The following is a 21038-nucleotide window of genomic DNA, read 5'->3' as shown; positions in this document are numbered from 1 at the left end:
ATAACCTGTCCCTGGTAAAGTCTTGTTAGTATGTTCTTACCAGACTTTACCAGGGACAAACTGAAAGACCTTATGTTAACTTAACTTGACCAGTGATTGTGGTCAGTTGTTCTGTAATGTAAAGGACAGTAAGGAGATTCTCATCTATAGAGAGATAATGTAGTCAGGCTAATGATTGTGTCCTGATGAGTTCCTGATGGTGATTAGCTGATATTGTCCAGTATGAGTGCCACCTGGTGGTCAGTGATGGACATTTACTTCATTTGGATATTGACATCCCTGTAGTTACTGCAGGCCTTTAGGTATATCACTTGACCCAAAATAACTTCAAATGTTGATGGGCTCATACAATAATATAAAACAACCCCATTAAGATATCACAGATCTATGCTTCTTCACTGGGTATAATAAAGGTCTACCACCAAAGGGAACGTGGATAGAGTAGTTTAGCCTGCTGCGTATTGTAGTACAGCATGACCGATCTGAATTGATGGTGCTGTTTTGTTGGCGACAAACACATTATGTCTAAAATTGATCAGCTTTCCCCTTTGCAACACTTAAATGTATGTCTTTTCCATTCTCTCCTATCCCTTGTAATGCCCCTCTTGGTGTTATGTGTCACGTTACATTGTCCAAGTTATGACATCTCATGATCAGTTTGGTGACATTTGGAATTGCCCCTTTATAAATGGCCTTATATTACTGGTCAGATGACCTTATTACTGTAAGATATAAGATACGAAACAAAGTAAACTCACATAAATTGATTTTTTATGCCCCCGCCATAAAATGGGGGGGGGGGCATATAGTGTTGCCCATGTCTGTCCCGTCCCGTCCCGTCCCATCCCATCTGGGGACATTATGTCTTACAGACAGTTTTCTAGTTTTCAGTATTTTGTGAATTTTCACCTACCCAAATGTTCTATGATTTTTTGATGGAGTCTAAATTAATCATGTTTGTTTAATTACTGTATATATCTAATGCTAAACACATTTTAAAAGTAAAACATCGTTATAGCTAACTACATAGCATGTAGTCATAAATTAAGCAAAAGAAAGAAAAACAAATAATAGATGAGAATTTATTCATCTATTTTTCAAAAATTCTGCCAAAATTTCATTATAGGAATTGGGCTGAATATCAACCTTAAATATATATAGGGGAGAATCGTTACTTTTTACCGACAGCCAAGCTTTGAACCAGATGTAGTAATAGAGCTACAGGTGTGTGGCACTAATTGTGTTCATTATCAAAATCTGCTTGGATCAGAGCCAATTTGTTTTGTACATACAGAATTGGGATTTCACAAGCTGGCTTTGTAGTACTTTGTAATGTCTAAGAGACTGGACACTTTGGTTTCTGGGAAGGTGTCTTCTGTCCATCCTCAGTCAGAGCACTGAACACTTCAGTGGTTGAGGTAGTTAGATGGTGCAGTGGATAACTCACATATTTCATCAAGACAACCAGTGTTTTATTCCCCAATCAGATTTGAGAAGATACCGGGTCACCCGATTAAGAGAGTTTTCTCCATGTACTCTGGTTTAAATTTCCTCCCACAATTTGACCCTCTGATCGCTTTTATTTTGACCAACAAGAATGATAAATAAAGAAATTAAAAAGTTGTTTCATAAAATTGTTGAACGATAAATAAAATCTATTTAACATACCAGTATTATAGTGTCAACATATCACCCTTGTATACCCTGATCTTCACTATGTTCTGTGAAAGCAATACATCTGAGTGCTATACATATTGCTTTGTAACACAAAACCAGCATGTGCTTCATGAATAAACCCTGTCAGCAGAAATTCAAGGCATTTTAAAACAAAAAGTCAGTTGATAAATAGCTAGGAGGCAATAGGACTGTAGGTTAGCATATCTACAGGTTATGTAAAGCTCACAAGGGGCCTACATGTACCACCATCAGTGTCGATAATGGGGACTTCGGCATAATATAGCAAGGTCGCATAGGAAAACATCAACCAGCTGTTTCAAACCCTTAGAATTACACATTCGTTTTCTCTGTAACTAATTATTGAAAGTGAAACTGTGTATCAGGTTGTACAGTAATACGGTGAACATTCTCATGCCTGTGCAGTGTGCAAAAAGCTGGAAAATTGGAGGATCGAAAATGAAAGAAAACAAATATTTGCAATAGGCAGTGGATCTTTTTCACTGGCCAGTTTCCATGGAAATGACTCTTGGGATATTAACCAAATGCTTTAAGGTCGATATCAATGATAGCATTAGAACAGTTTTAACAAATCGTTTTTAATCAGTAAAATTGAAAGCTAGACAGAGCACGTACATCATGATGTTTGCTTGCAAAGCTGTGTCATTCATATAGCCTATCATTAATAAGACAGGCGATAGAAATATTAAAATAAGTGATATTAGTAATTTCCATATAGATACAGAGATATCAAAACAGGTGATTCTATAGTTACAACAAATGAATATATTAAGACAAGTGATATTGACAGTAACAATATAGACATAGAGATGTAGCGGAACCTGAGACTCGGTAGATCACATGCGACCAGGTAGCTCTTAGAGAGTCCGTCTAGAGTTTGAAGGTCCCTGGTTTGAATCCCTGTCTGACTGTTTTAGTTTTGTTTCCTGTTACATTTGGCACCCAACTAAATAAGCCATTGGAAGATGGTATAAGGTCTTGCAATTGTGTGTCTTGGATCAAAGAATTTGTTGAAGTGGGGGGGGGGGGGAAATCTACTGGAAGTGGATTGCGAAGATCATGGTCTGATCTGGTCTGGCTGTTACATTTTTATACGCCTGTAAAATGACGACGTATTATGTTTTCGGGCGGGCAGGCGGGCGGGTGGAGGCACACATTTGTTTCTGCTCAATAAAATATAAGTTGAGTAATTTTGAATGGATTCATTTTAAACTTGGTAGGGAGGGTCATTTCTATGAAAGCTTGCACAAGTTTGATAACCATTATCCGCCTGTTGTTAAGGGAGTTATGGCCCTTTATAGAATTGACGTAACAATTTCCGCTCAATAACTTGAGAAATTTTGAATAGATTCATTTCAAACTTCAGCCATAATTTTCGGACTTATAGCCTTTTGTATATATGTCGGAACACAATTTCTGCGCAATAACTTAATGCACTTATATATATATAATTATGGCCCTTTGTGGCAAACTGCTCATTCGACATCTGACGGGCGTTACAGATACAGTGAGACATACGTATGTAGAAGTAATGACACTGATTGTTGTATTTTATGCTCGTTATCTTTACAGGTAATGCCTTGGTGAAGTCGGGTCAGACACAGATTCAGATAGGTAATACTGAGCGGGAGTTCACCCAGGCCACAGTAAATAACTTCCTACAGCCCCTCAAAAGCTTCCTGGAAGGTGACATGAAAACCATACAGGTAAATCTCGTCAGTGATACAGGCATTTATTGAAATAAATTACAAATATTTGTTTTCATTTGTAGCCACACATTAATGAGGCACACTTATTAGTTTGATGATAAATATTTGATACACAAAAAGTTCATAAAACAATGGTATAGTTTTTAGGTGCTCTGACAAAAACATATTTTTTTATTTATTGAAATTGTTGAAGTTGCTTAACTTTACCACGTGCAAACCGAAATCTTATTAGTAACCATGCAATCCTTTCTGTATCAAGTGTTTTATTCTAAAAACGAAAATATCACATGTTGCTTCTAATCTACTGAAATACACACGTACAGAAATCTCATTAATAAATTACACCTGTTTCAGGTATTGTTGGTGAATTAGTCTGGATGCTCTGAGGAAAATGTGGTTATCACTTAATTGTATTGAGTTTGATTTGAAAAGATGGCATAGGCACTGAATGCATTGCTAACAGAAATGCCCTAGCTGACTAAACACAGTCTCTTCAATGTTTAATGACATCCTGCTGCAGACAAGACATTTATAAGAGCTCTGCTAACCCAGATCATGGTAGAAAGTGTGGTTACAGTGTAGCATCATTCAGAGTTATTTGTCTAGGATCAGAAGATGGAATACAATATTGTTGACATGATGTTATAGCACAATGAATACAATATTGTTGACATGATGCTATAGCACAATGAATACAATATTGTTGACATGATGCTATAGCATAATGAATACAAACAATAATCTAAAGTACAGGATAAAATTGATCAAAGCTGATACATTTTGTCTTTTGTTATTTTTGTTTCAGAAAGAGAAAAAGATTTTAGAGGTAAAACGATTAGACTTAGATGCTTCGAAAAACCGATTGAGAAAAGCGAAATCTACAGCAAGTCAACAACAGGTAAGCTTAATGTTACTGGGTCAGTAATTAGGTTCACCAAACTAAGAAATTCTGTGTATTAGCTTTTTAATAACTCATTACATGTGTTTAAATTTCATATTTATTTTACTTCCTTGACATGTTTCTATAGATATCTACCATTTAATATGGTTATATTTATTGATTAGAATTTTATATTATGGCACTAACATGGATCATTAGAATTTGGTCTCTCGAAAACATATAGTTCTGCTACTTTGTTGTGGATATTTTTGGCACAAGTTTAGTATAATATATCAAACATTGTGTTCAGTTATGAAATCCTTTTATCTATAATACAGCTTTCTAATAAGTTCACTTCAAAGTGACAGCCCACTCCTCAGTCAGCATTATAATGTTGTAATCACAACATATAACATGACCATACATGTGCAGTGTTTACATATAGAATATTTGTGATTATTATTTATAGCTAGCTTTAATGTTCTGTATTGTTGGTGAGGTAGATACATTATTGACAGTGGCCACCATTTATGGTCGATGTAGCAGATGGTCCGATCATCTGTAATGATTCTATGAAACATCTGTAATTTAAGATCAAGATTAATCAAATCTGATCATATTTCTCTGTCATGGTATTCTTTATTCTCAGGTATCAAAATCACTGAGAACCATACTTTTTGGTTTCCTACTAAGCAAGATAAACTAGTTTACAATAGATGGGGCAAATATTCTTTTACACATTAGATTTATATCATTATCTGATGGCCATCAGTTTGAAGCTTTTGATATCCATAAGGTCTGGTCAATTTGTTCTCTAAGACATGTTTATTCTAAACACATTGATTCTTATCTTACCAACAAAACTGTACAATGAGGAGAAGCTGGGATATGTTTTAGATCTAGAATGAATGTGTCGGAATAGTATTGTAATATTTGAAGGTTAAGAATACTTCGAATTCATGGCTGGATTGATTACGATATGGAGAGGTGTTTAAAGGACATGTACTGACAAATCACAAGGCATTCTGTGCATCTCTGTCTGGCCCATGTACACGAACATGTGTTGCTATGCTTGTATACAGATGGTATCAGTTGAATTAAGAAAATAAAAAAAACAGTGGTGGTTGGAAATCAATAAAGAGAACCACTGATGTAAGTGTGAACTCACAGCACATCATGCATTACTCTGACATGTAACACCATCTGGTGTGGCGTGTAGATACTAGATATTAAAGGGAGACAACTACCCTTTCATTATAAGGTATCATGGTATGATTTTTTTATGCTTCGAAGCTATCTGCAAATCAGTCTGATCCTTATTATCTGATATCTATAGTTGTGAACCACTGTACAACTTATATTAAGAAATTAGAGCATGACTGAATTATGTATGGCCATGTGCTTGAATGTAATGATATATTTCTTACCTAAAAACACTGTACTCTGCTGTAGTGACTAGGGTTTCATTTTATGGTAATATTTTGCTTTTGATCAAACACAGGCCTGTGGCTGGTGTTTATGATTATAAATATGCTGTATATTATATTGCTAGTGGTCAATGTAGTATAGTAATACAATTATAATTACTGCTTCATATATGTTGTATGTTCGAGAAATTTATGTGGATTTTGAATACATTATATCTATATAAAAGCCTGGGTCATGTTCTCACATATATAATCCTACATGCTTGGTATCACCTGTGTGCACATGGATATTGGACTATTGAATTACTTACAGGTATAGATAGTGGGGAGGACTCTGTGAAAGGGTGTGTGAGATGGGTTGGGGTAGGCGAGGAGAGAGGTTAAATCACTACAACATCTTTAATTTAAACTTAAATTCAAGTTGAAAACTACTTTTATTAGTACTTACAGTTGATAAATTAAGTATCTAAAGAAACTAGAACTACGTAACAAAATGATAGAAAAAAACACAACCAAACATAACAATCTCAGGGAATTCCCTTCCTGAATAATAGTTTATAAATAGCCAGTCAAACAGTTAACACATCTGATGGGAATCCCTCCTCAAGGTTTAACATGTAATGTATATATGTAACAGAGGTCATTATTTTTTTAATGCCTCCGCAAGGAGTCGAACAATAGTCCATCATTACAAATTGCCACCTGAGAATTCCTCTCCAAGGTATTTATACGTGTATATATTATTATATCTAAACATCAATAATCAATATGTCACCCGCAGAAAATCCTCCTCAAAAGATGGTAAATGTAATACAACACATACAAAGTTACTAGTCATCCAATACAATCAGTACATCACCCAGCTGTGGGGATTCCCTTTCAGGATTAGTTGATGTATAAATAGCCAGCCAAACATGTACAGCACATGATCTTCTGAGAAAGGAATCCCCCTGGAAGATTGTAATGACTATGTATAAGTAGTCCCCATATCAATATATCATTGTGGTCCTCTGAGATTCTCCCTCCATGATAGTAATGTGTAGATAGCTAACTATGTAATCAACACATGAATGTATGGAGATCTGTCTCCTGGACAGACAATCTGAATAATTCATCTTCTGGGAATTCTTATTATAATATATACTTCTGTACATGAAATGGTCCATATAACGACATAGGAGATTTGAAACATGGAAATTACATAAATAATCAAAGTTTATATGGCTATGTAAGAATGTGTTAGATATGATATTGTTGTATTTGTTACTGACTTTGCATTTCTGGATGAGGTGACCTTTGAGGTGACCTTTGGTGACTTATCACAAAGATACACCTATATATATATGTGTGTACCATAAGACTGCAACATATGTACACTTACATGTATCATATATATGTGTAAATGAACATGTAGGTCACACTCATGGTTTCATGTGTAACAGTTTACCATATGCAAAGGTGTATAGTGCACTCATTCCTACATGTGTAACTGTGCATTGAATGTTCCCTACTGATAAGATATGCCACACACACTTATGTACTTTGTGTATGGTGTGTGTGAGCATGTATATGTGGTATGACCACAAGTGTGTACTATCTATGTGTGTATGGTGTGTGTGAGTATGTATCTGTGGTATGACCACAAGTGTGTATTATCTATGTGTGTATGGTGTGTGTGAGTATATATATGGGGTATAACCACAAGTGTGTACTATCTACATGTGTATGGTGTGTGTGTGAGTATATATATGGGGTATAACCACAAGTGTGTACTATGTATGTGTGTATGGTGTGTGTGTGAGTATGTATATGAGGTATGACCACAAGTGTGTATTATCTATGTGTGTATGGTGTGGGTGAGTATATATATGTGGTATGCCCACAAGTGTGTACTATCTGTGTGTGTATGGTGTGTATGTGTTTGTATATGTGGTATGACCACAAGTGTGTACTATCTATGTGTATGTGTGAGTATATATATGTGGTATGACCACAAGTGTGTACTATCTATGTGTGTATGGTGTGTGTGTGAGTATATATATGTGGTATGACCACACGTGTGTACTATCTACGTGTAATGTGTGTCTGTCTTTTACAAGCCTAACTCCACTACCAACACCCTGACCCTCGTAGAGGTTAGTGACTCTTGTTTTCATGCATGATCGTTGTCCACCCTTATTTTGTTGAAGTGTCTAGCTAGAGTTCTTACCGTTGTCTTGGTTTACACCATTCTAAAATGGGTTACTCTAAACATTTATAAAAATCAGATCTTTGCATGGAATGTTTTAAATATTGCTGATTCTGTTCATGATACTTCTATCATTTACTTTCACAGTACAAGCCTCCTGTCAGTAAAGTTCTGTCTTGAGAACAAAATAATTTTAGGATTTCATAAGTTCAAGGTCATAGAGCTGGGTACGTAGCACAGACTCAATATTAACCATGTACATGTGATTTAAGTTAATGAAGTGAGCCATCTGATCAGGCTCCAGGTTAGGTAAGCGACCACACCTTGGTGTGTGACAGTGGTATGTACATGTGACTTAATATAAGTTAATGAAGTGAGCCATCTGATCAGGCTCCAGGCCAGGCAAGAGTTGGACAACACAGTCAGCTCAATAATCTCATAATTTACTTTGGCAAAATGGCAGAAAAACCATAAAACAGCAATTTGTATTTAAATACACCCCATGCAATAACTTTATGTTTCTTCTGGACTCTGTGTATTGATTATGTAGGAATCTAGGGAAATGGCTTATTTGCATGTCCATGTATGTTTTACTGTACTTTTTATACAGGATGGAATACATTTCTTACATTTGTATTAAGCAGTGATGTAATCCTCTTACATCTTACTGTATCTGTTACAGTGATAGTAAAGCTGAATTCATATATAGAGGGCTGTACTACAGATATACCATATTTTGTTCATTGTCTTTTTGGTTTAGGTTAAATATAAGAATGTTCAGCAATAAATTGTTTTGTGTCCTGTGAAACATCCATCTGTATCGTTTGCTACGTTAAGTTTTAGTACCGTAATTCTCATAAATATGATTATGCGTTGACAAAGTATAATTACCTGTAAATCACTTCATACTTGATGGATCAGAACCTATATTTTACTAGGTTAATTGATATCATATTGATGACATCCTCAATACTCTACTTGATCGAGACATGGATGGATTTCAATAAAACTTGCTTAATTAGGATGTACAATATATACTGCTAAGTTAATCAGGGTGTACAATCTATATATACTGCTAAGTTAATCAGGGTGAACAATCTATACTGCTAAGTTAATCAGGGTGTACAATCTATACTGCTAAGGTAATCAGGATGTACAATATATACTGCTAAGTAAATCAGGATATACAATCTATACTGCTAAGTTAATCAGGACAATATATACTGCTAAGTAAATCAGGATGTACAATATATACTGCTAAGTTAATCAGGACAATATATACTGCTAAGTAAATCAGGATGGATGAATATCTAATGATGTTTAGACTCTTTTTTTTTTAATTCTGATTGGTATTTGCNCTGTTGACAAGCCAAGTAGATGTATCCAGTCGGGCGCAGAGGTCGTCAGTGGGTCTATCTCCTCCTACCCTGTTACCATGGTAACTTTTACCAACCATATTTATATGCACCAGTGAGAGTTAGCTATTAGGAACAACCTTTATTTTGAACTTGTACTAGATTTGATTTCTTTCTGTACATTTTGTTCAGTTACGTTTAGTCACCCTGCATAGGTCTTGACATCTTGCAAAAATAGGAAACTATCGGTGAAACTTTGGCATACACAAAAATGTTGCCATTGCACAAAAAATGTCAGCATGCTCAAAAATGTTGACAAAACAAAAGTGTCAAAATACCCAAAAATGTCACCATACAAAACTGTTGACACGCACCAAAATGTAAACATATACAAAAATGTTGCCGTACAAGTGCTAACATACAACATTACACAAAAAATGTTGGCATATATGTGTAGTACAACTGTTTGGACAATTGCTGGTGACTCCGAGTTTGAACACAGTTGTTCCCAGCTCCAGTTATAGTTTGGAGGTCAAATCCTCGTATGGCCAATGTTTGAGCACAGTTGTTCCCAGCTCCAGTAAGAGTTTGGAAGTCCCAATCCTCGTATGGCCAATGTTTGAACACAGTTGTCCCAAGCTTCAGTTAGAGTTTGGAGGTCCCAATCCTCGTATGGCCAATGTTTGAACACAGTTGTCCCCAGTTCCAGTAAGAGTTTGGAAGTCCCAATCCTCGTATGGCCAATGTTTGAGCACAGTTGTCCCCAGTTCCAGTAAGAGTTTGGAGGTCAAATCCTTGTATGGCCAATGTTTGAGCACAGTTGTTCCCAGCTCCAGTAAGAGTTTGGAGGTCCAAATCCTCGTATGGCCTATGTTTGAACACAGTTGTCCCCAGCTCCAGTTAGAGTTTGGAGGTCAAATCCACGTATGGCCAATGTATTTGTTTACTCCTGTTACATATCTAGCACAAGACTGAGATTTATCCTGTAAAGATGGTACAACGGTTGTATTGGATTGGATTCTATGTGTCTTTGGGGTGGAAGAATTTGTTGAAATTCATGGGATTTCNTGAAATATGTAAATTACAGGTGTTCTTTCTTAATCTATCGGAATTATTAAATCTAAAAGTTCCGTGGATGTCAATATTCTGGAATCGTTTAGTGATACCTGTCCTGTCCTATTAAATCTTTTTCCTATGATATGTTATTGAAATCAAGTTTTTGATACATGTTACTGATGTCACAGCAGACTCAGCTTTGGTAAAAGGTCTACTGTTGTCTGTCCTGTAACTTCTTTTTGAGAGGGGTCAGAAGTTAAGTCATTGAAATATATATCCAGACCGTTAGTTCTTATTGCCTCATGCTCATCCTAATACATTTAGCCTATTACTATATCAGTGAAAGGTTTCATTAGGGAACCTCCTTAGATAAATAATAAAAATAAATCTACAACATTTGATATAGCGCCCTATCTAGCTAGCATAAGCCACTCTAAAGCGCTTTATACAATTTAATACAATGAATACAATTAGCATATACATTAATCAATACAATTTTGAGGAATTCACAGGAGCTGCCTTATCAGGCGCTAACTACTAGTCATATATATGCCACCTGGCTAATATCTCCCTATGTGTGTATGCCTGCTTGTGTGCTGGAGATGTATTGTGTTCTGTTTGTAGTGGGACCGTACTTCCAACGGTATCATTTATAGTACCACCTCACTTGAATGCCACAGCACAGATACCGCAACATCCACCCCAGACCATTTTATACTCCACCTGGGTTGTTGGAGTTGTGTGGGCAGGAGAAAAACACTTTCTTTGAATATTCCATGCGTACGATGACTTCGGGGATCGAACCCTGGCCGTCTGCTTGGAGGGCCAAAGTGTTAACCATGTCATAATAAAGTATAACATAACATTCTTGATTCTCTGGTACTTACGCCAAATTGTAATATATATATAGGTGAAAGATTTCATTGGGGAACTTCCTTAAGATGTGTGTACCATGTCATGATAAAGTATTACATAACATTCCTGGTTATCTGGTATGTACACCAAGTTTTTATGGTCATGACAAAGTTTTAAATGTGTAGATTATAAACGTATAAAGTATTTTTTGCCACTACTGCCATCTTCTTTCCTGCATTTGTAGACACATTTATACATTATACATGTTAAGGAGTACATGAGAAATGAGGATACTGGGTTACCTACATGAGTCTTTAAACACCTTTGTTTTCATCAACACTCTTATTTAAGAGTTGTTGGTACAGATTTGCCAGTAATTAGTCAACCAAAGAGATAACTGTTTAATTAACAACAATCTGTTTTTATATTTTACCTGTTGACAAGCCAAGTAGATGTATCCAGTCGGGCGCAGAGGTCGTCAGTGGGTCTATCTCCTCCTACCCTGTTACCATGGTAACTTTTACCAACCATATTTATATGCACCAGTGAGAGTTAGCTATTAGGAACAACCTTTATTTTGAACTTGTACTAGATTTGATTTCTTTCTGTACATTTTGTTCAGTTACGTTTAGTCACCCTGCATAGGTCTTGACATCTTGCAAAAATAGGAAACTATCGGTGAAACTTTGGCATACACAAAAATGTTGCCATTGCACAAAAAATGTCAGCATGCTCAAAAATGTTGACAAAACAAAAGTGTCAAAATACCCAAAAATGTCACCATACAAAACTGTTGACACGCACCAAAATGTAAACATATACAAAAATGTTGCCGTACAAGTGCTAACATACAACATTACACAAAAAATGTTGGCATATATGTGTAGTACAACTGTTTGGACAATTGCTGGTGACTCCGAGTTTGAACACAGTTGTTCCCAGCTCCAGTTATAGTTTGGAGGTCAAATCCTCGTATGGCCAATGTTTGAGCACAGTTGTTCCCAGCTCCAGTAAGAGTTTGGAAGTCCCAATCCTCGTATGGCCAATGTTTGAACACAGTTGTCCCCAGCTCCAGTTAGAGTTTAGAGGTCCAAATCCTCGTATGGCCAATGTTTGAACACAGTTGTCCCCAGCTCCAGTTAGAGTTGGAGGTCCAGATCCTCTTATGGCCAATGTTTGAACACAGTTGTCCCCAGCTCCTGTTAGAGTTTAGAGGTCCAGATCCTTGTATGGCCAATGTTTGAACACAGTTGTCCCCAGCTCCAGTTAGAGTTTAGAGGTCCAAATCCTGGTATGGCCAATGTTTGAACACAGTTGTCCCCAGCTCCAGTTAAAGTTTTGAGGTCCAAATTCTCGTATGGCCAATGTATTTGTTTACTCCTCTTACATATCTAGCACAAGTCTGAGATTTATCCTTGAAAGATGGTACAATGGTTGTATTGGATGTGTCTTTACAGGAGTGGAAGAATTTGTTGAAAATTATGGGATTTAAGTTTGAATCCAGGTATGCCTATTGCTTTTTTCCCACACAAATGTTCCCTTATTGGCAATAAGTTTTTGTTCTGTTTACATTATAGATATACTCCGATCAAAATGTTGTTAAAATGGGGCTTCTTGTAAATAATCATCTCATTGTTTGTTTGGTCTCAGTGGAAAACTGTGACCTTTATGGACAAGTTCAACACTATATATTTGTGGCCTGTCATTACAGAAATGCTATTGTCAATCATTTTACCTCCCCTGTACTCAGCTTTCTTGATCTGAGGTCATGTCTGTCACTTAACTCTATGTGAACTCCAGTCTCGCTGGTATAAATCTTCTAAACTCGTAAGCGGAATTTTCATTAGCAATTAATTTGCATTGCTTGAGATTTTCCTGGACACTTGAAATCAACTTGCATTGCTTGAGATTTTCCTGAACTCTATACAAACTTGAAACACTTCTTCACAACATATCCTTTTGATCATTGTGAATATATTGATTACTTTGACCTTTCATGACATTCCTTCCAACTATCAGAATTTACAAATGTGCAAAAATCTTGTCAAGCAGTATTTTTACTTCTGCATGCGAATTCATTTTTTCTTGAATTCTCATTTTCAAATTAAATGTCAAGATCGTGTCAAGGATATATAACAGTGATGTTGCAGACTTGGCTTTGAAATATGAGGACTTCTTCAGGCTTTCAACAAGTCTTGTTAGTGCCCCACACTGTTACTACTGCAAGGGATCCTGGACTTCATGTTTGCACTCTGTTTATATATATAATTATCAGTCACTCCGTCAGTCAGTTTATCACTTTTCATTTTATATGGAATGGTGGCCATCATTTGCCACTTTGCCTATATCATGTTCCTTGTCATCTACAATTACAAAAGTTTGTAATTTAAAAAGCAAGTACCAATGAGATGACAGGGTGTTACACACTGAAATAGATTGTGTCTCTTGCCTTGCTATGTACAGAGTTATTGCCCTTTGTTCTTTGTTTTGTTGTATATGTCTGGGGCATATATCATATACCTTGCCACCTACAATAACCACAACTTGTATACAAATACTTCTTGGGATGGAAAGGTGTCACACACTGAAAATGGGTTTCAAGACCCACCTTATACAGATCTAGAGCTATGGACTTTAGTTATAGACTTTGATAAGGAAATCTGTTGGAAAAAATGAGGGCCTACCATCACAAATAAAATTTTGCACTACAGGTTTTCAATAAGTGTTCCTGAACTCCATTGGAATGTAAACCTATAGAATGTACCTGGGTATTTGTCATAGTGGTTTACCTTTAAACCTGTAGAGTGTACTTGGGTATTTGTCATACTGATGACCTGTCCCAGTAGCACTTACACAGCATGCAGACCTTCACCAGGAACAGCTGTAGTGATGGATCACCTGCCTTCCCGTCAATAGCTAGTCTAGGTGGTCAGATCGGGACAGCATGAGTCAGAAGTTAAACCTACACTTTTTTATTTACACACAAGCTAATTGAGTTGTCCTTCTGTGCTTTCACATGGACATTTTACATCCATTTTGTTTTATAATTTGATTTAGTCATGGAGAGCACAGGATATGCTGATTGAGTTGGGGCCATTTTGTTTGTAGATTAGTGTTATACCTAGAGTCTTATCCCCAAGTGACTGTTTATTGATCCCCATGTAAGGACCAGAAAGTGAAACAGCACACTCCCCACAAAGTTAACACCGAGGCGAAGTACCATTTCCTGTATAAATAGTTTTAATCTTCCTTTCTGATTAGATCAACCAGTTTCTAAGAATAGACTAAGATTTTTTCCCGTGTCTGAATCCATATGTCCAAACTCAGGGGCGTTTCTAGGATATTTCAAATCTCTTGGCGAGCGGAGCGAGTTGAAANCCTTTCTGATTAGATCAACCAGTTTCTAAGAATAGACTAAGATTTTGTCCCGTGTCTGAATCCATATGTCCAAACTCATGGGCGTTTCTAGGATATTTCAAATCTCTTGGCGAGCGGAGCGATTTGAAAAAAAAAATGGACCTTTTGTTTTGCTAAAAAACATAAATAATTGTGAAATGCACTTATGTTACGGTTCCTGACTCTTTTTTTTTTTTTTGAAAAGGGGGAGGGGGGCATATACGCCCATTATGCCCTCACCTGGACCGCCCCTGAAACTTGTTTGAGATGTTCTGTATAAATGTAACAATATCAGTCTTCAGAAGAGTCAGTGTTATAACGTCACCCTACAGCTCAAACAAATCCAGAAATAACTCTTCTCTGATTATTGCCAGGGAAATAACAGAGGGAGGCTGTCGGTTTGATAATTAACAGGGACAAAAATAAAATTTGAAAGCATTTTAAGTTATCTGGGGTTATATTATGTATATCCCATTCATTCAAATACACTAAAATTTCTGACTTAGAAAATCAACTTATCAAAAATATTTAGGGATGAAGCAGATCTTTCTAATATCTTTGTGGTAAGACTACAAATCAGTTACGTGAATATCACATGAAGACTGCAGGGCTTTAATTGTTAAATATAGATGTAACCGATTTGCATTGATATCGACATGATAGTTGAATAATTCCTGCAATGCATATAATTATCTAAGTATTCCATAATATATATGGCGTTGAAGTGTCTGTTTTGTCATTGCAAATGATATTCCTTGAAAAACCTAACTTAAAATATTTTTTTGTATCTTGATTGCAATGGTCTTAGTCATTATTTATGTCGGAGCCGAATGGAGCCGAATTGTATGAACTTAAAGTTATATGAAGAATAATTTCTGATTAAGAAATATGTGACTGGGAAAACTGCACGGCAGACGTTTCATCCTGATGTTATGGCTAGGATATTATATATTTTATCAAACATCTCTTCTTCTACTCATCATTTTGTCCACAGGGAATGGGCCAGCATGGTCTATATAGCCTTTGTCAGATAATATATTACATTATATAGGGGCAAGGCATCACGCTACTGTCCCTGTATACTTAATTAGGGAAGGAATGATGCCATAATGGCCATTGTTAGTGATATCTGTAGTATTTATTCTGTATCTGATGTGGGAATCTGACCCCAATCAACTCTTCATCTTCTCTCTGATGGTTTACTTACTGTATTAGTGTTAGTTTGAGCTCCAGAAGCTGGAAAGTCCCGGACTGTCACATACACTCAATCAGTATGTGTATAGGTGTACCTCACACAATCAGTATGTGTATAGTTGTGCCTCACTCAATCAAAATGTGTATAGTTGTGCCTCACTCAATCAGTATGTGTATAGTTGTGCCTCACACAATCAGTATGTGTATAAGTTGTGCCTCAACGTTAAAACTAAAAACGAATCTATAGCAATGATGTGAAGAAAAATACAGAAAAAATAAATAAAAAAATAATCTTTTTTTCTTTTCCAATTACCAAAATTTTAACAAATAGATATTAAAATCCTAAAAGTTGAAGATTGTAAATGTGTCTCCTAAATGTCAGGTTTACTGTAACATCTCATAAATACAATGAGATACATTTGTTAGACACAGTAGTGTTACTGTGGCTCGTGACAAAATTTTAGTATCATCAGGAGTTTTTTGTTGATATTTCACGCATGGTCGTACATTGACAGATCTAAAGGTGCACGTTGTGCATTTAATAACAGTCTGTTTAAGATTGTGTTAACATTTTTTAGACTTTTTAATCTGTTGTATGTACTATTTTATATTTATACATGTGATATTATTTACAAGCTACAGCACAGTGTGAATCCTAATATATATAAGGAGACTTATTACACACATGTACACATTCTCACTATAACTTCCTTGTAACGTATGATTGATGTGGTACACCTTAAGTTTAAATAGCTAAGCCTACAAACATGATAATGTTATCATAACTAAAATATGGATGAGGAAGTGTTTTTAACAATCAATAATATTCCTTGGCTTAACCTGCTTTGACTTGATCAAATATTGATTATACATGTATATACATGTCATATTTTACTACCAGGTATATGTAGATATTTTCATCCAATAGTAACAGATCATTAACTTTGTTTACTTTAACATACATATTGTAAAAGATTAATAAATGCTAATTACATCAGCACTGAATATTGACTGTAAAAAATTAAGATAAAATCATATTTCATTTTTAAGGGCATATTTTGTAATGCTGAACTAGTATTGACATTGTGTAATTATAACTTTGAACTTTGACCTGTGTTAACTGACCTGTTGACTTGTTTGTGTTTGTGCGGACCAGGATGACGTCATTGCCCGAGTAAGACTTTCATTTGTGTCTGTGTAGATACAGCATGGTGGCTTGCATGCAGTAGTTCAGGGCTACTCCAACATCAGATCTTTTTCATGTTTATTTAGATATCATGCAAACATTTTAAAATTTGAATCAAGTTTCATCAGCACACTTTATTTTAGTAAAAGCCAAATTTGAAAAATATCTGCAGGACGATTATATTTATTGAAGATTTTAATTCAAAAGTAGCATCATTGAACTGGTAGAGTGTAACAAGGACAGTGGCGGCCACTCCGTAATTGCCAAGTGGTGCGGTTTGGGGGGATGTTATAGAATGATACCTCAGGTTTGACTATGTCATGCTTTAAAAGTTGTCTTGTAAAAAAAAAATTCTTAGGATTATACCGTAAGAGTTTACCCAAACAAAAAATCCCATCTTTTTTTGTTCTGGAAACTCATGAAATATTTGTATAATGACAAATTAAAGGGTTGTACAATGTTACGTAATCTGTTCTGACAGGTTTCACAGTATTTTTTCCCACTGTAAATAACTTTTATTCAACAAGGTGGATATTTTGGCATATACATGTACAGTCAGGTGGAGATTTAGTCAATAAAAATGTCCATTATTTCTGATCATTTGTTCGATTATACATTTAGCAAGTTAATATATGTTCAGAAATATGTGATAATTTATTCAAAACACAATTAAAAAAGGGATGAACATTTCTTTTATTTTTTCATTTAAATAGAAATCAAAACCTTACGAATATGTCTAAAAAATAAACAGTCATGAAGATTTTAATGCTTTACAGTAGTTAATGGATGTCCATTTAGGAGCGTATTAACTCATTCACCCCTACAAAGTAAACTGAACTTGCCAAGTCTTTGATTTGGTAGGGTTCATATGTGACTTAGGGGTGAATGGGTTAAATCATTTGTTGTAATTAGTTTTGGCAGCTTCATTCCTTAGCCTATATGTATCTACAGTATCTTCATACTTTCATACATATTGTACCTGTATTGCTTTTGGGGTATCATTTTCAGATTTTTCATGGGAAATACCACAGGAGTTTGACATTGTATATATACATTTAGGCCAGATAGTCTACATATATGATATATATATGTATGTATACCTCCTTAACCCTTTCACCACTGTAGACCATGATGGACTCATTCAGATCAATGCATGGTAGAGTCTACTAAGTTACATAGGGGTGAAAGGGTTAACTACAAGAATACATCCAGGGGATACATTGGTATACATATATAAATAAAGACTATATGTATTAGGCCTACAGATTTTTTGATACCATGTCAAACTCTGGCAGAAAACATACACATGTATAATACCTTTGTTTTGGATGTTTTGATTTTGTTTCGCTGTGTACAGTGGTGGAAGTTTTTGTTGTAATCATATAGTACATTGTATACTGTCTTCTAAAAGTACAAATTTCACTTAAAAGTTAAACATTTCTTTTACCTTTTATCAATTCAATGCACCATGCAAATCACAAAAACTGGTATACTAATTCATAGTCTATAGAGATATAATGAGATGATGTAATAAATCCATGTTTGTTGTTTCCTTCCTGTGACTCTCTGTGTTAATTGTTTTGTGTACCACTTGTGTTAAATCTTACAATTTTATAAGATATACAACTAACAACTAGAACAGTATTGTTTATATAACAGACACTAGCTCCATTTCACTTTCCCCAGGCTGAAGCTGACTTGCGCGTGGCTCAGGCAGAGTTTGACAGACAGGCAGAGATCACCAAGCTGTTGTTAGAGGGTGTCAGCAGTGCCCATGTATGTGTATCATTGTGTTATATACTAAATCTTGTAGTACCTTCATATGATGAGATGCAACCAAAATTTGACAATTATGCAAAAATTCTAGTTTCCAAATCGCCAGGTTGTATTAAAAAATATTCTAAATATCTTAAATAAACTTCGAAAATGTGCACTTTTAAAGACGTGTGTTTCACCCTTAATCATATGTGCATTGAATTAATTTTAGTACAGAGATAATTGACGAAATTACGTCTTACTTTGTCGTTTTGTATATTTGTCCTAATTTCATTTCCTGTAAGTCAGGCTGAACAGTGAATTTATTCAAACAATTTGTATGATAATATTTACTGTATGTTTTAATTGTTTGGATGGTATGCAGGCTCACCACTTACGGTGTCTGAATGACTTTATCGAGGCGCAGACAACCTACTACGCCCAATGTCTGAAGTACATGCAGGACCTGCAGAGGCAGCTCGGAAGGTAGGTCAAGGTCAATTTGAGACGAGGGGAAGAAACTACAGTATTCTTTTGAATTCAGCGTTCCTTTGAAATTATTGAGGTAGACTTAATACTTTGACTGCATGGGTTGACATTTTTTCTGTTTCATAATTAATTAATAATCTGGAGTTTAGTTTTCACTGAAAAGGTCTTGGACCAAGAGTAAATTAAATTTTTGGTTTATGATCGATTATGAAGGAATGCTTTGTTGAACTGAATGAGGTGAATGCATGCTTGGCGGAGTTATACATTCTGGTTGTATCCCTGTATGTCATGAGTATTTATTTAAAGCACCTCCTATGAACATTATATTTGTTCTAGGGACTATGAAATATACTGATACAAATACACCTGTGCATAATATGTCCGTGCCTGTCTAACTATCTTATGTCCAAGGTCCCTCACCTGTCTAACTATCTTATGTCCAAGGTCCCTCACCTGTCTAACTATCTTATGCCCAAGGTCCCTCTCCTGTCTAACTATCTTATGTCCAGGGTCCCTCAACTGTCTAACTATCTTATGTCCAAGGTCCCTCACCTGTCTTACTATCTTATGTCCAAGGTCCCTCACCTGTCTAACTATCTTATGTCAAAGGTCCCTCACCTGTCTAACTATCTTATGTCCAAGGTCCCTCTCCTGTCTAACTATCTTATGTCCAGGGTCCCTCAACTGTCTAACTATCTTATGTACAAGGTCCCTCACCTGTCTAACTATCTTATGTCCATGGTCCCTCTCCTGTCTAACTTTCTTATGCCCAAAGTCCCTCTCCTGTCTAACTATCTTATGTCCAAGGTCCCTCACCTGTCTAACTATCTTATGTCCAAGGTCCCTCACCTGTTTAACTATCTTATGTCCAAGGTCCCTCTCCTGTCTAACTATCTTATGTCCAGGGTCCCTCAACTGTCTAACTATCCTTTTTCCAGGTCCCTCACCTGTCTAACTATCTTATGTACAAGGTCCCTCACCTGTCTAACTATCTTATGTCCAAGGTCCCTCACCTGTCTAACTATCTTATGTCCAAGGTTCCTCACCTGTCTAAATATCTTATGTCCAAGGTCCCTCACCTGTCTAACTATCTTATGTCCAAGGTCCCTCAACTGTCTAACTGTCTTATGTCCAAGGTTCCTCACCTGTCTAATTATCTTATGTCCAAGGTCCCTCAACTGTCTAACTATCTTATGCCCAAGGTCCCTCAACTGTCTAACTATCTTATGTCGTGGGTCCCTCACCTGTCTAACTATCTTATGTCCAGGGTCCCTCACCTGTTTAACTATCTTATGTCCAAGGTCCCTCAACTGTCTAACTGTCTTATGTCCAAGGTCCATCACCTGTCTAACTATCTTATGTCCAAGGTCCCTCTCCTGTCCAACTATCTTATGTCCAAGGTCCTTCACCTGTCTAACTATCTTATGTCCAAGGTCCTTCACCTGTTTAATTATCTTATGTCCAAGGTCCCTCACCCGTTTTGTATGGTTTAGTTACCCAGTGTATGTAAGCACTCATTTAGTGAAATGGTGAGCAGAATAGTTCTGAGTAAATAGTTTTGATGTTCCTAAGTTATGTTATTAAAAGATGCTATTAAACGATTTATCATTATTATTACTAACTTTAGTATAAAATTTGTAATGATACCATATTATATGATATATAGATGTTAGGTCATTGTGTTTTGTCAACCACCATATTTCATTCCTTTCTGAAGTTCCAGGGTATTATGCAGATGTGTCCATACATCAATTCCTTGATGCAATTCTATGTTAAATTCTACAGAATACTAAATAGATATAAGATGTAACTATATGACCATTTCATTGACCGTATTTCCATTCCTCGCTGAC

The 21038-nt window shown here is 36.0% G+C and overlaps 2 protein-coding genes across 12 annotated transcripts in view; both read left to right on the top strand.

The window, feature by feature from the left end:
- LOC110464978 (endophilin-B1-like) overlaps positions 1-21038 on the top strand; it is a 49448-nt gene that overhangs the window by 19295 nt on the left and 9115 nt on the right. For 4 of the 9 annotated variants that reach the window (XM_021520509.1, XM_021520507.1, XM_021520514.1 and 1 more), the window contains exons 4-9: positions 3268-3401; positions 4210-4302; positions 7811-7846; positions 16912-16929; positions 18628-18717; positions 19082-19182. In XM_021520509.1, the coding sequence (XP_021376184.1) occupies positions 3268-3401; positions 4210-4302; positions 7811-7846; positions 16912-16929; positions 18628-18717; positions 19082-19182 (472 nt within the window). The remainder of the gene's footprint in view (positions 1-3267; positions 3402-4209; positions 4303-7810; positions 7847-16911; positions 16930-18627; positions 18718-19081; positions 19183-21038) is intronic. The other 5 variants (XM_021520511.1, XM_021520508.1, XM_021520513.1 and 2 more) reach the window with 3 other exon arrangements.
- On the top strand, positions 19192-21033 carry LOC110464980. Of its 3 annotated transcripts, none has more exons than XM_021520517.1 (2): positions 19192-19992; positions 20157-21033. In XM_021520517.1, the coding sequence occupies exons 1-2, from the start codon at positions 19588-19590 to the stop codon at positions 20676-20678; spliced, it is 927 nt and encodes a 308-aa protein (XP_021376192.1). In that variant the 5' UTR covers positions 19192-19587; the 3' UTR covers positions 20679-21033. The 3 variants fall into 3 exon arrangements, with proteins under 3 accessions (XP_021376192.1, XP_021376190.1, XP_021376193.1); XM_021520515.1 differs by having other exon boundaries at positions 19192-20025; XM_021520518.1 differs by having other exon boundaries at positions 19192-20091; positions 20388-21033.

The sequence above is a fragment of the Mizuhopecten yessoensis genome, unplaced genomic scaffold, assembly GCF_002113885.1.
Source record: "Mizuhopecten yessoensis strain PY_sf001 unplaced genomic scaffold, ASM211388v2 scaffold11045, whole genome shotgun sequence".
NCBI lineage: Eukaryota > Metazoa > Mollusca > Bivalvia > Pectinida > Pectinidae > Mizuhopecten > Mizuhopecten yessoensis.
Note: the sequence above shows the minus strand (reverse complement) of the source record. Positions and strands in the feature narration are given on the sequence as shown.

Bases quoted from the DNA above. Each gene is read 5' to 3' on its own strand.
- LOC110464980 (XM_021520515.1), top strand. From the start codon at position 19,588: ATGTCCAAGGTCCCTCACCTGTCTAACTATCTTATGTCCAAGGTCCCT. The intron at 20,026-20,156 runs GTCCCTCACCTG...CTTATGTACAAG, and splicing joins CTAACTATCTTATGTCCAAG to GTCCCTCACCTGTCTAACTA.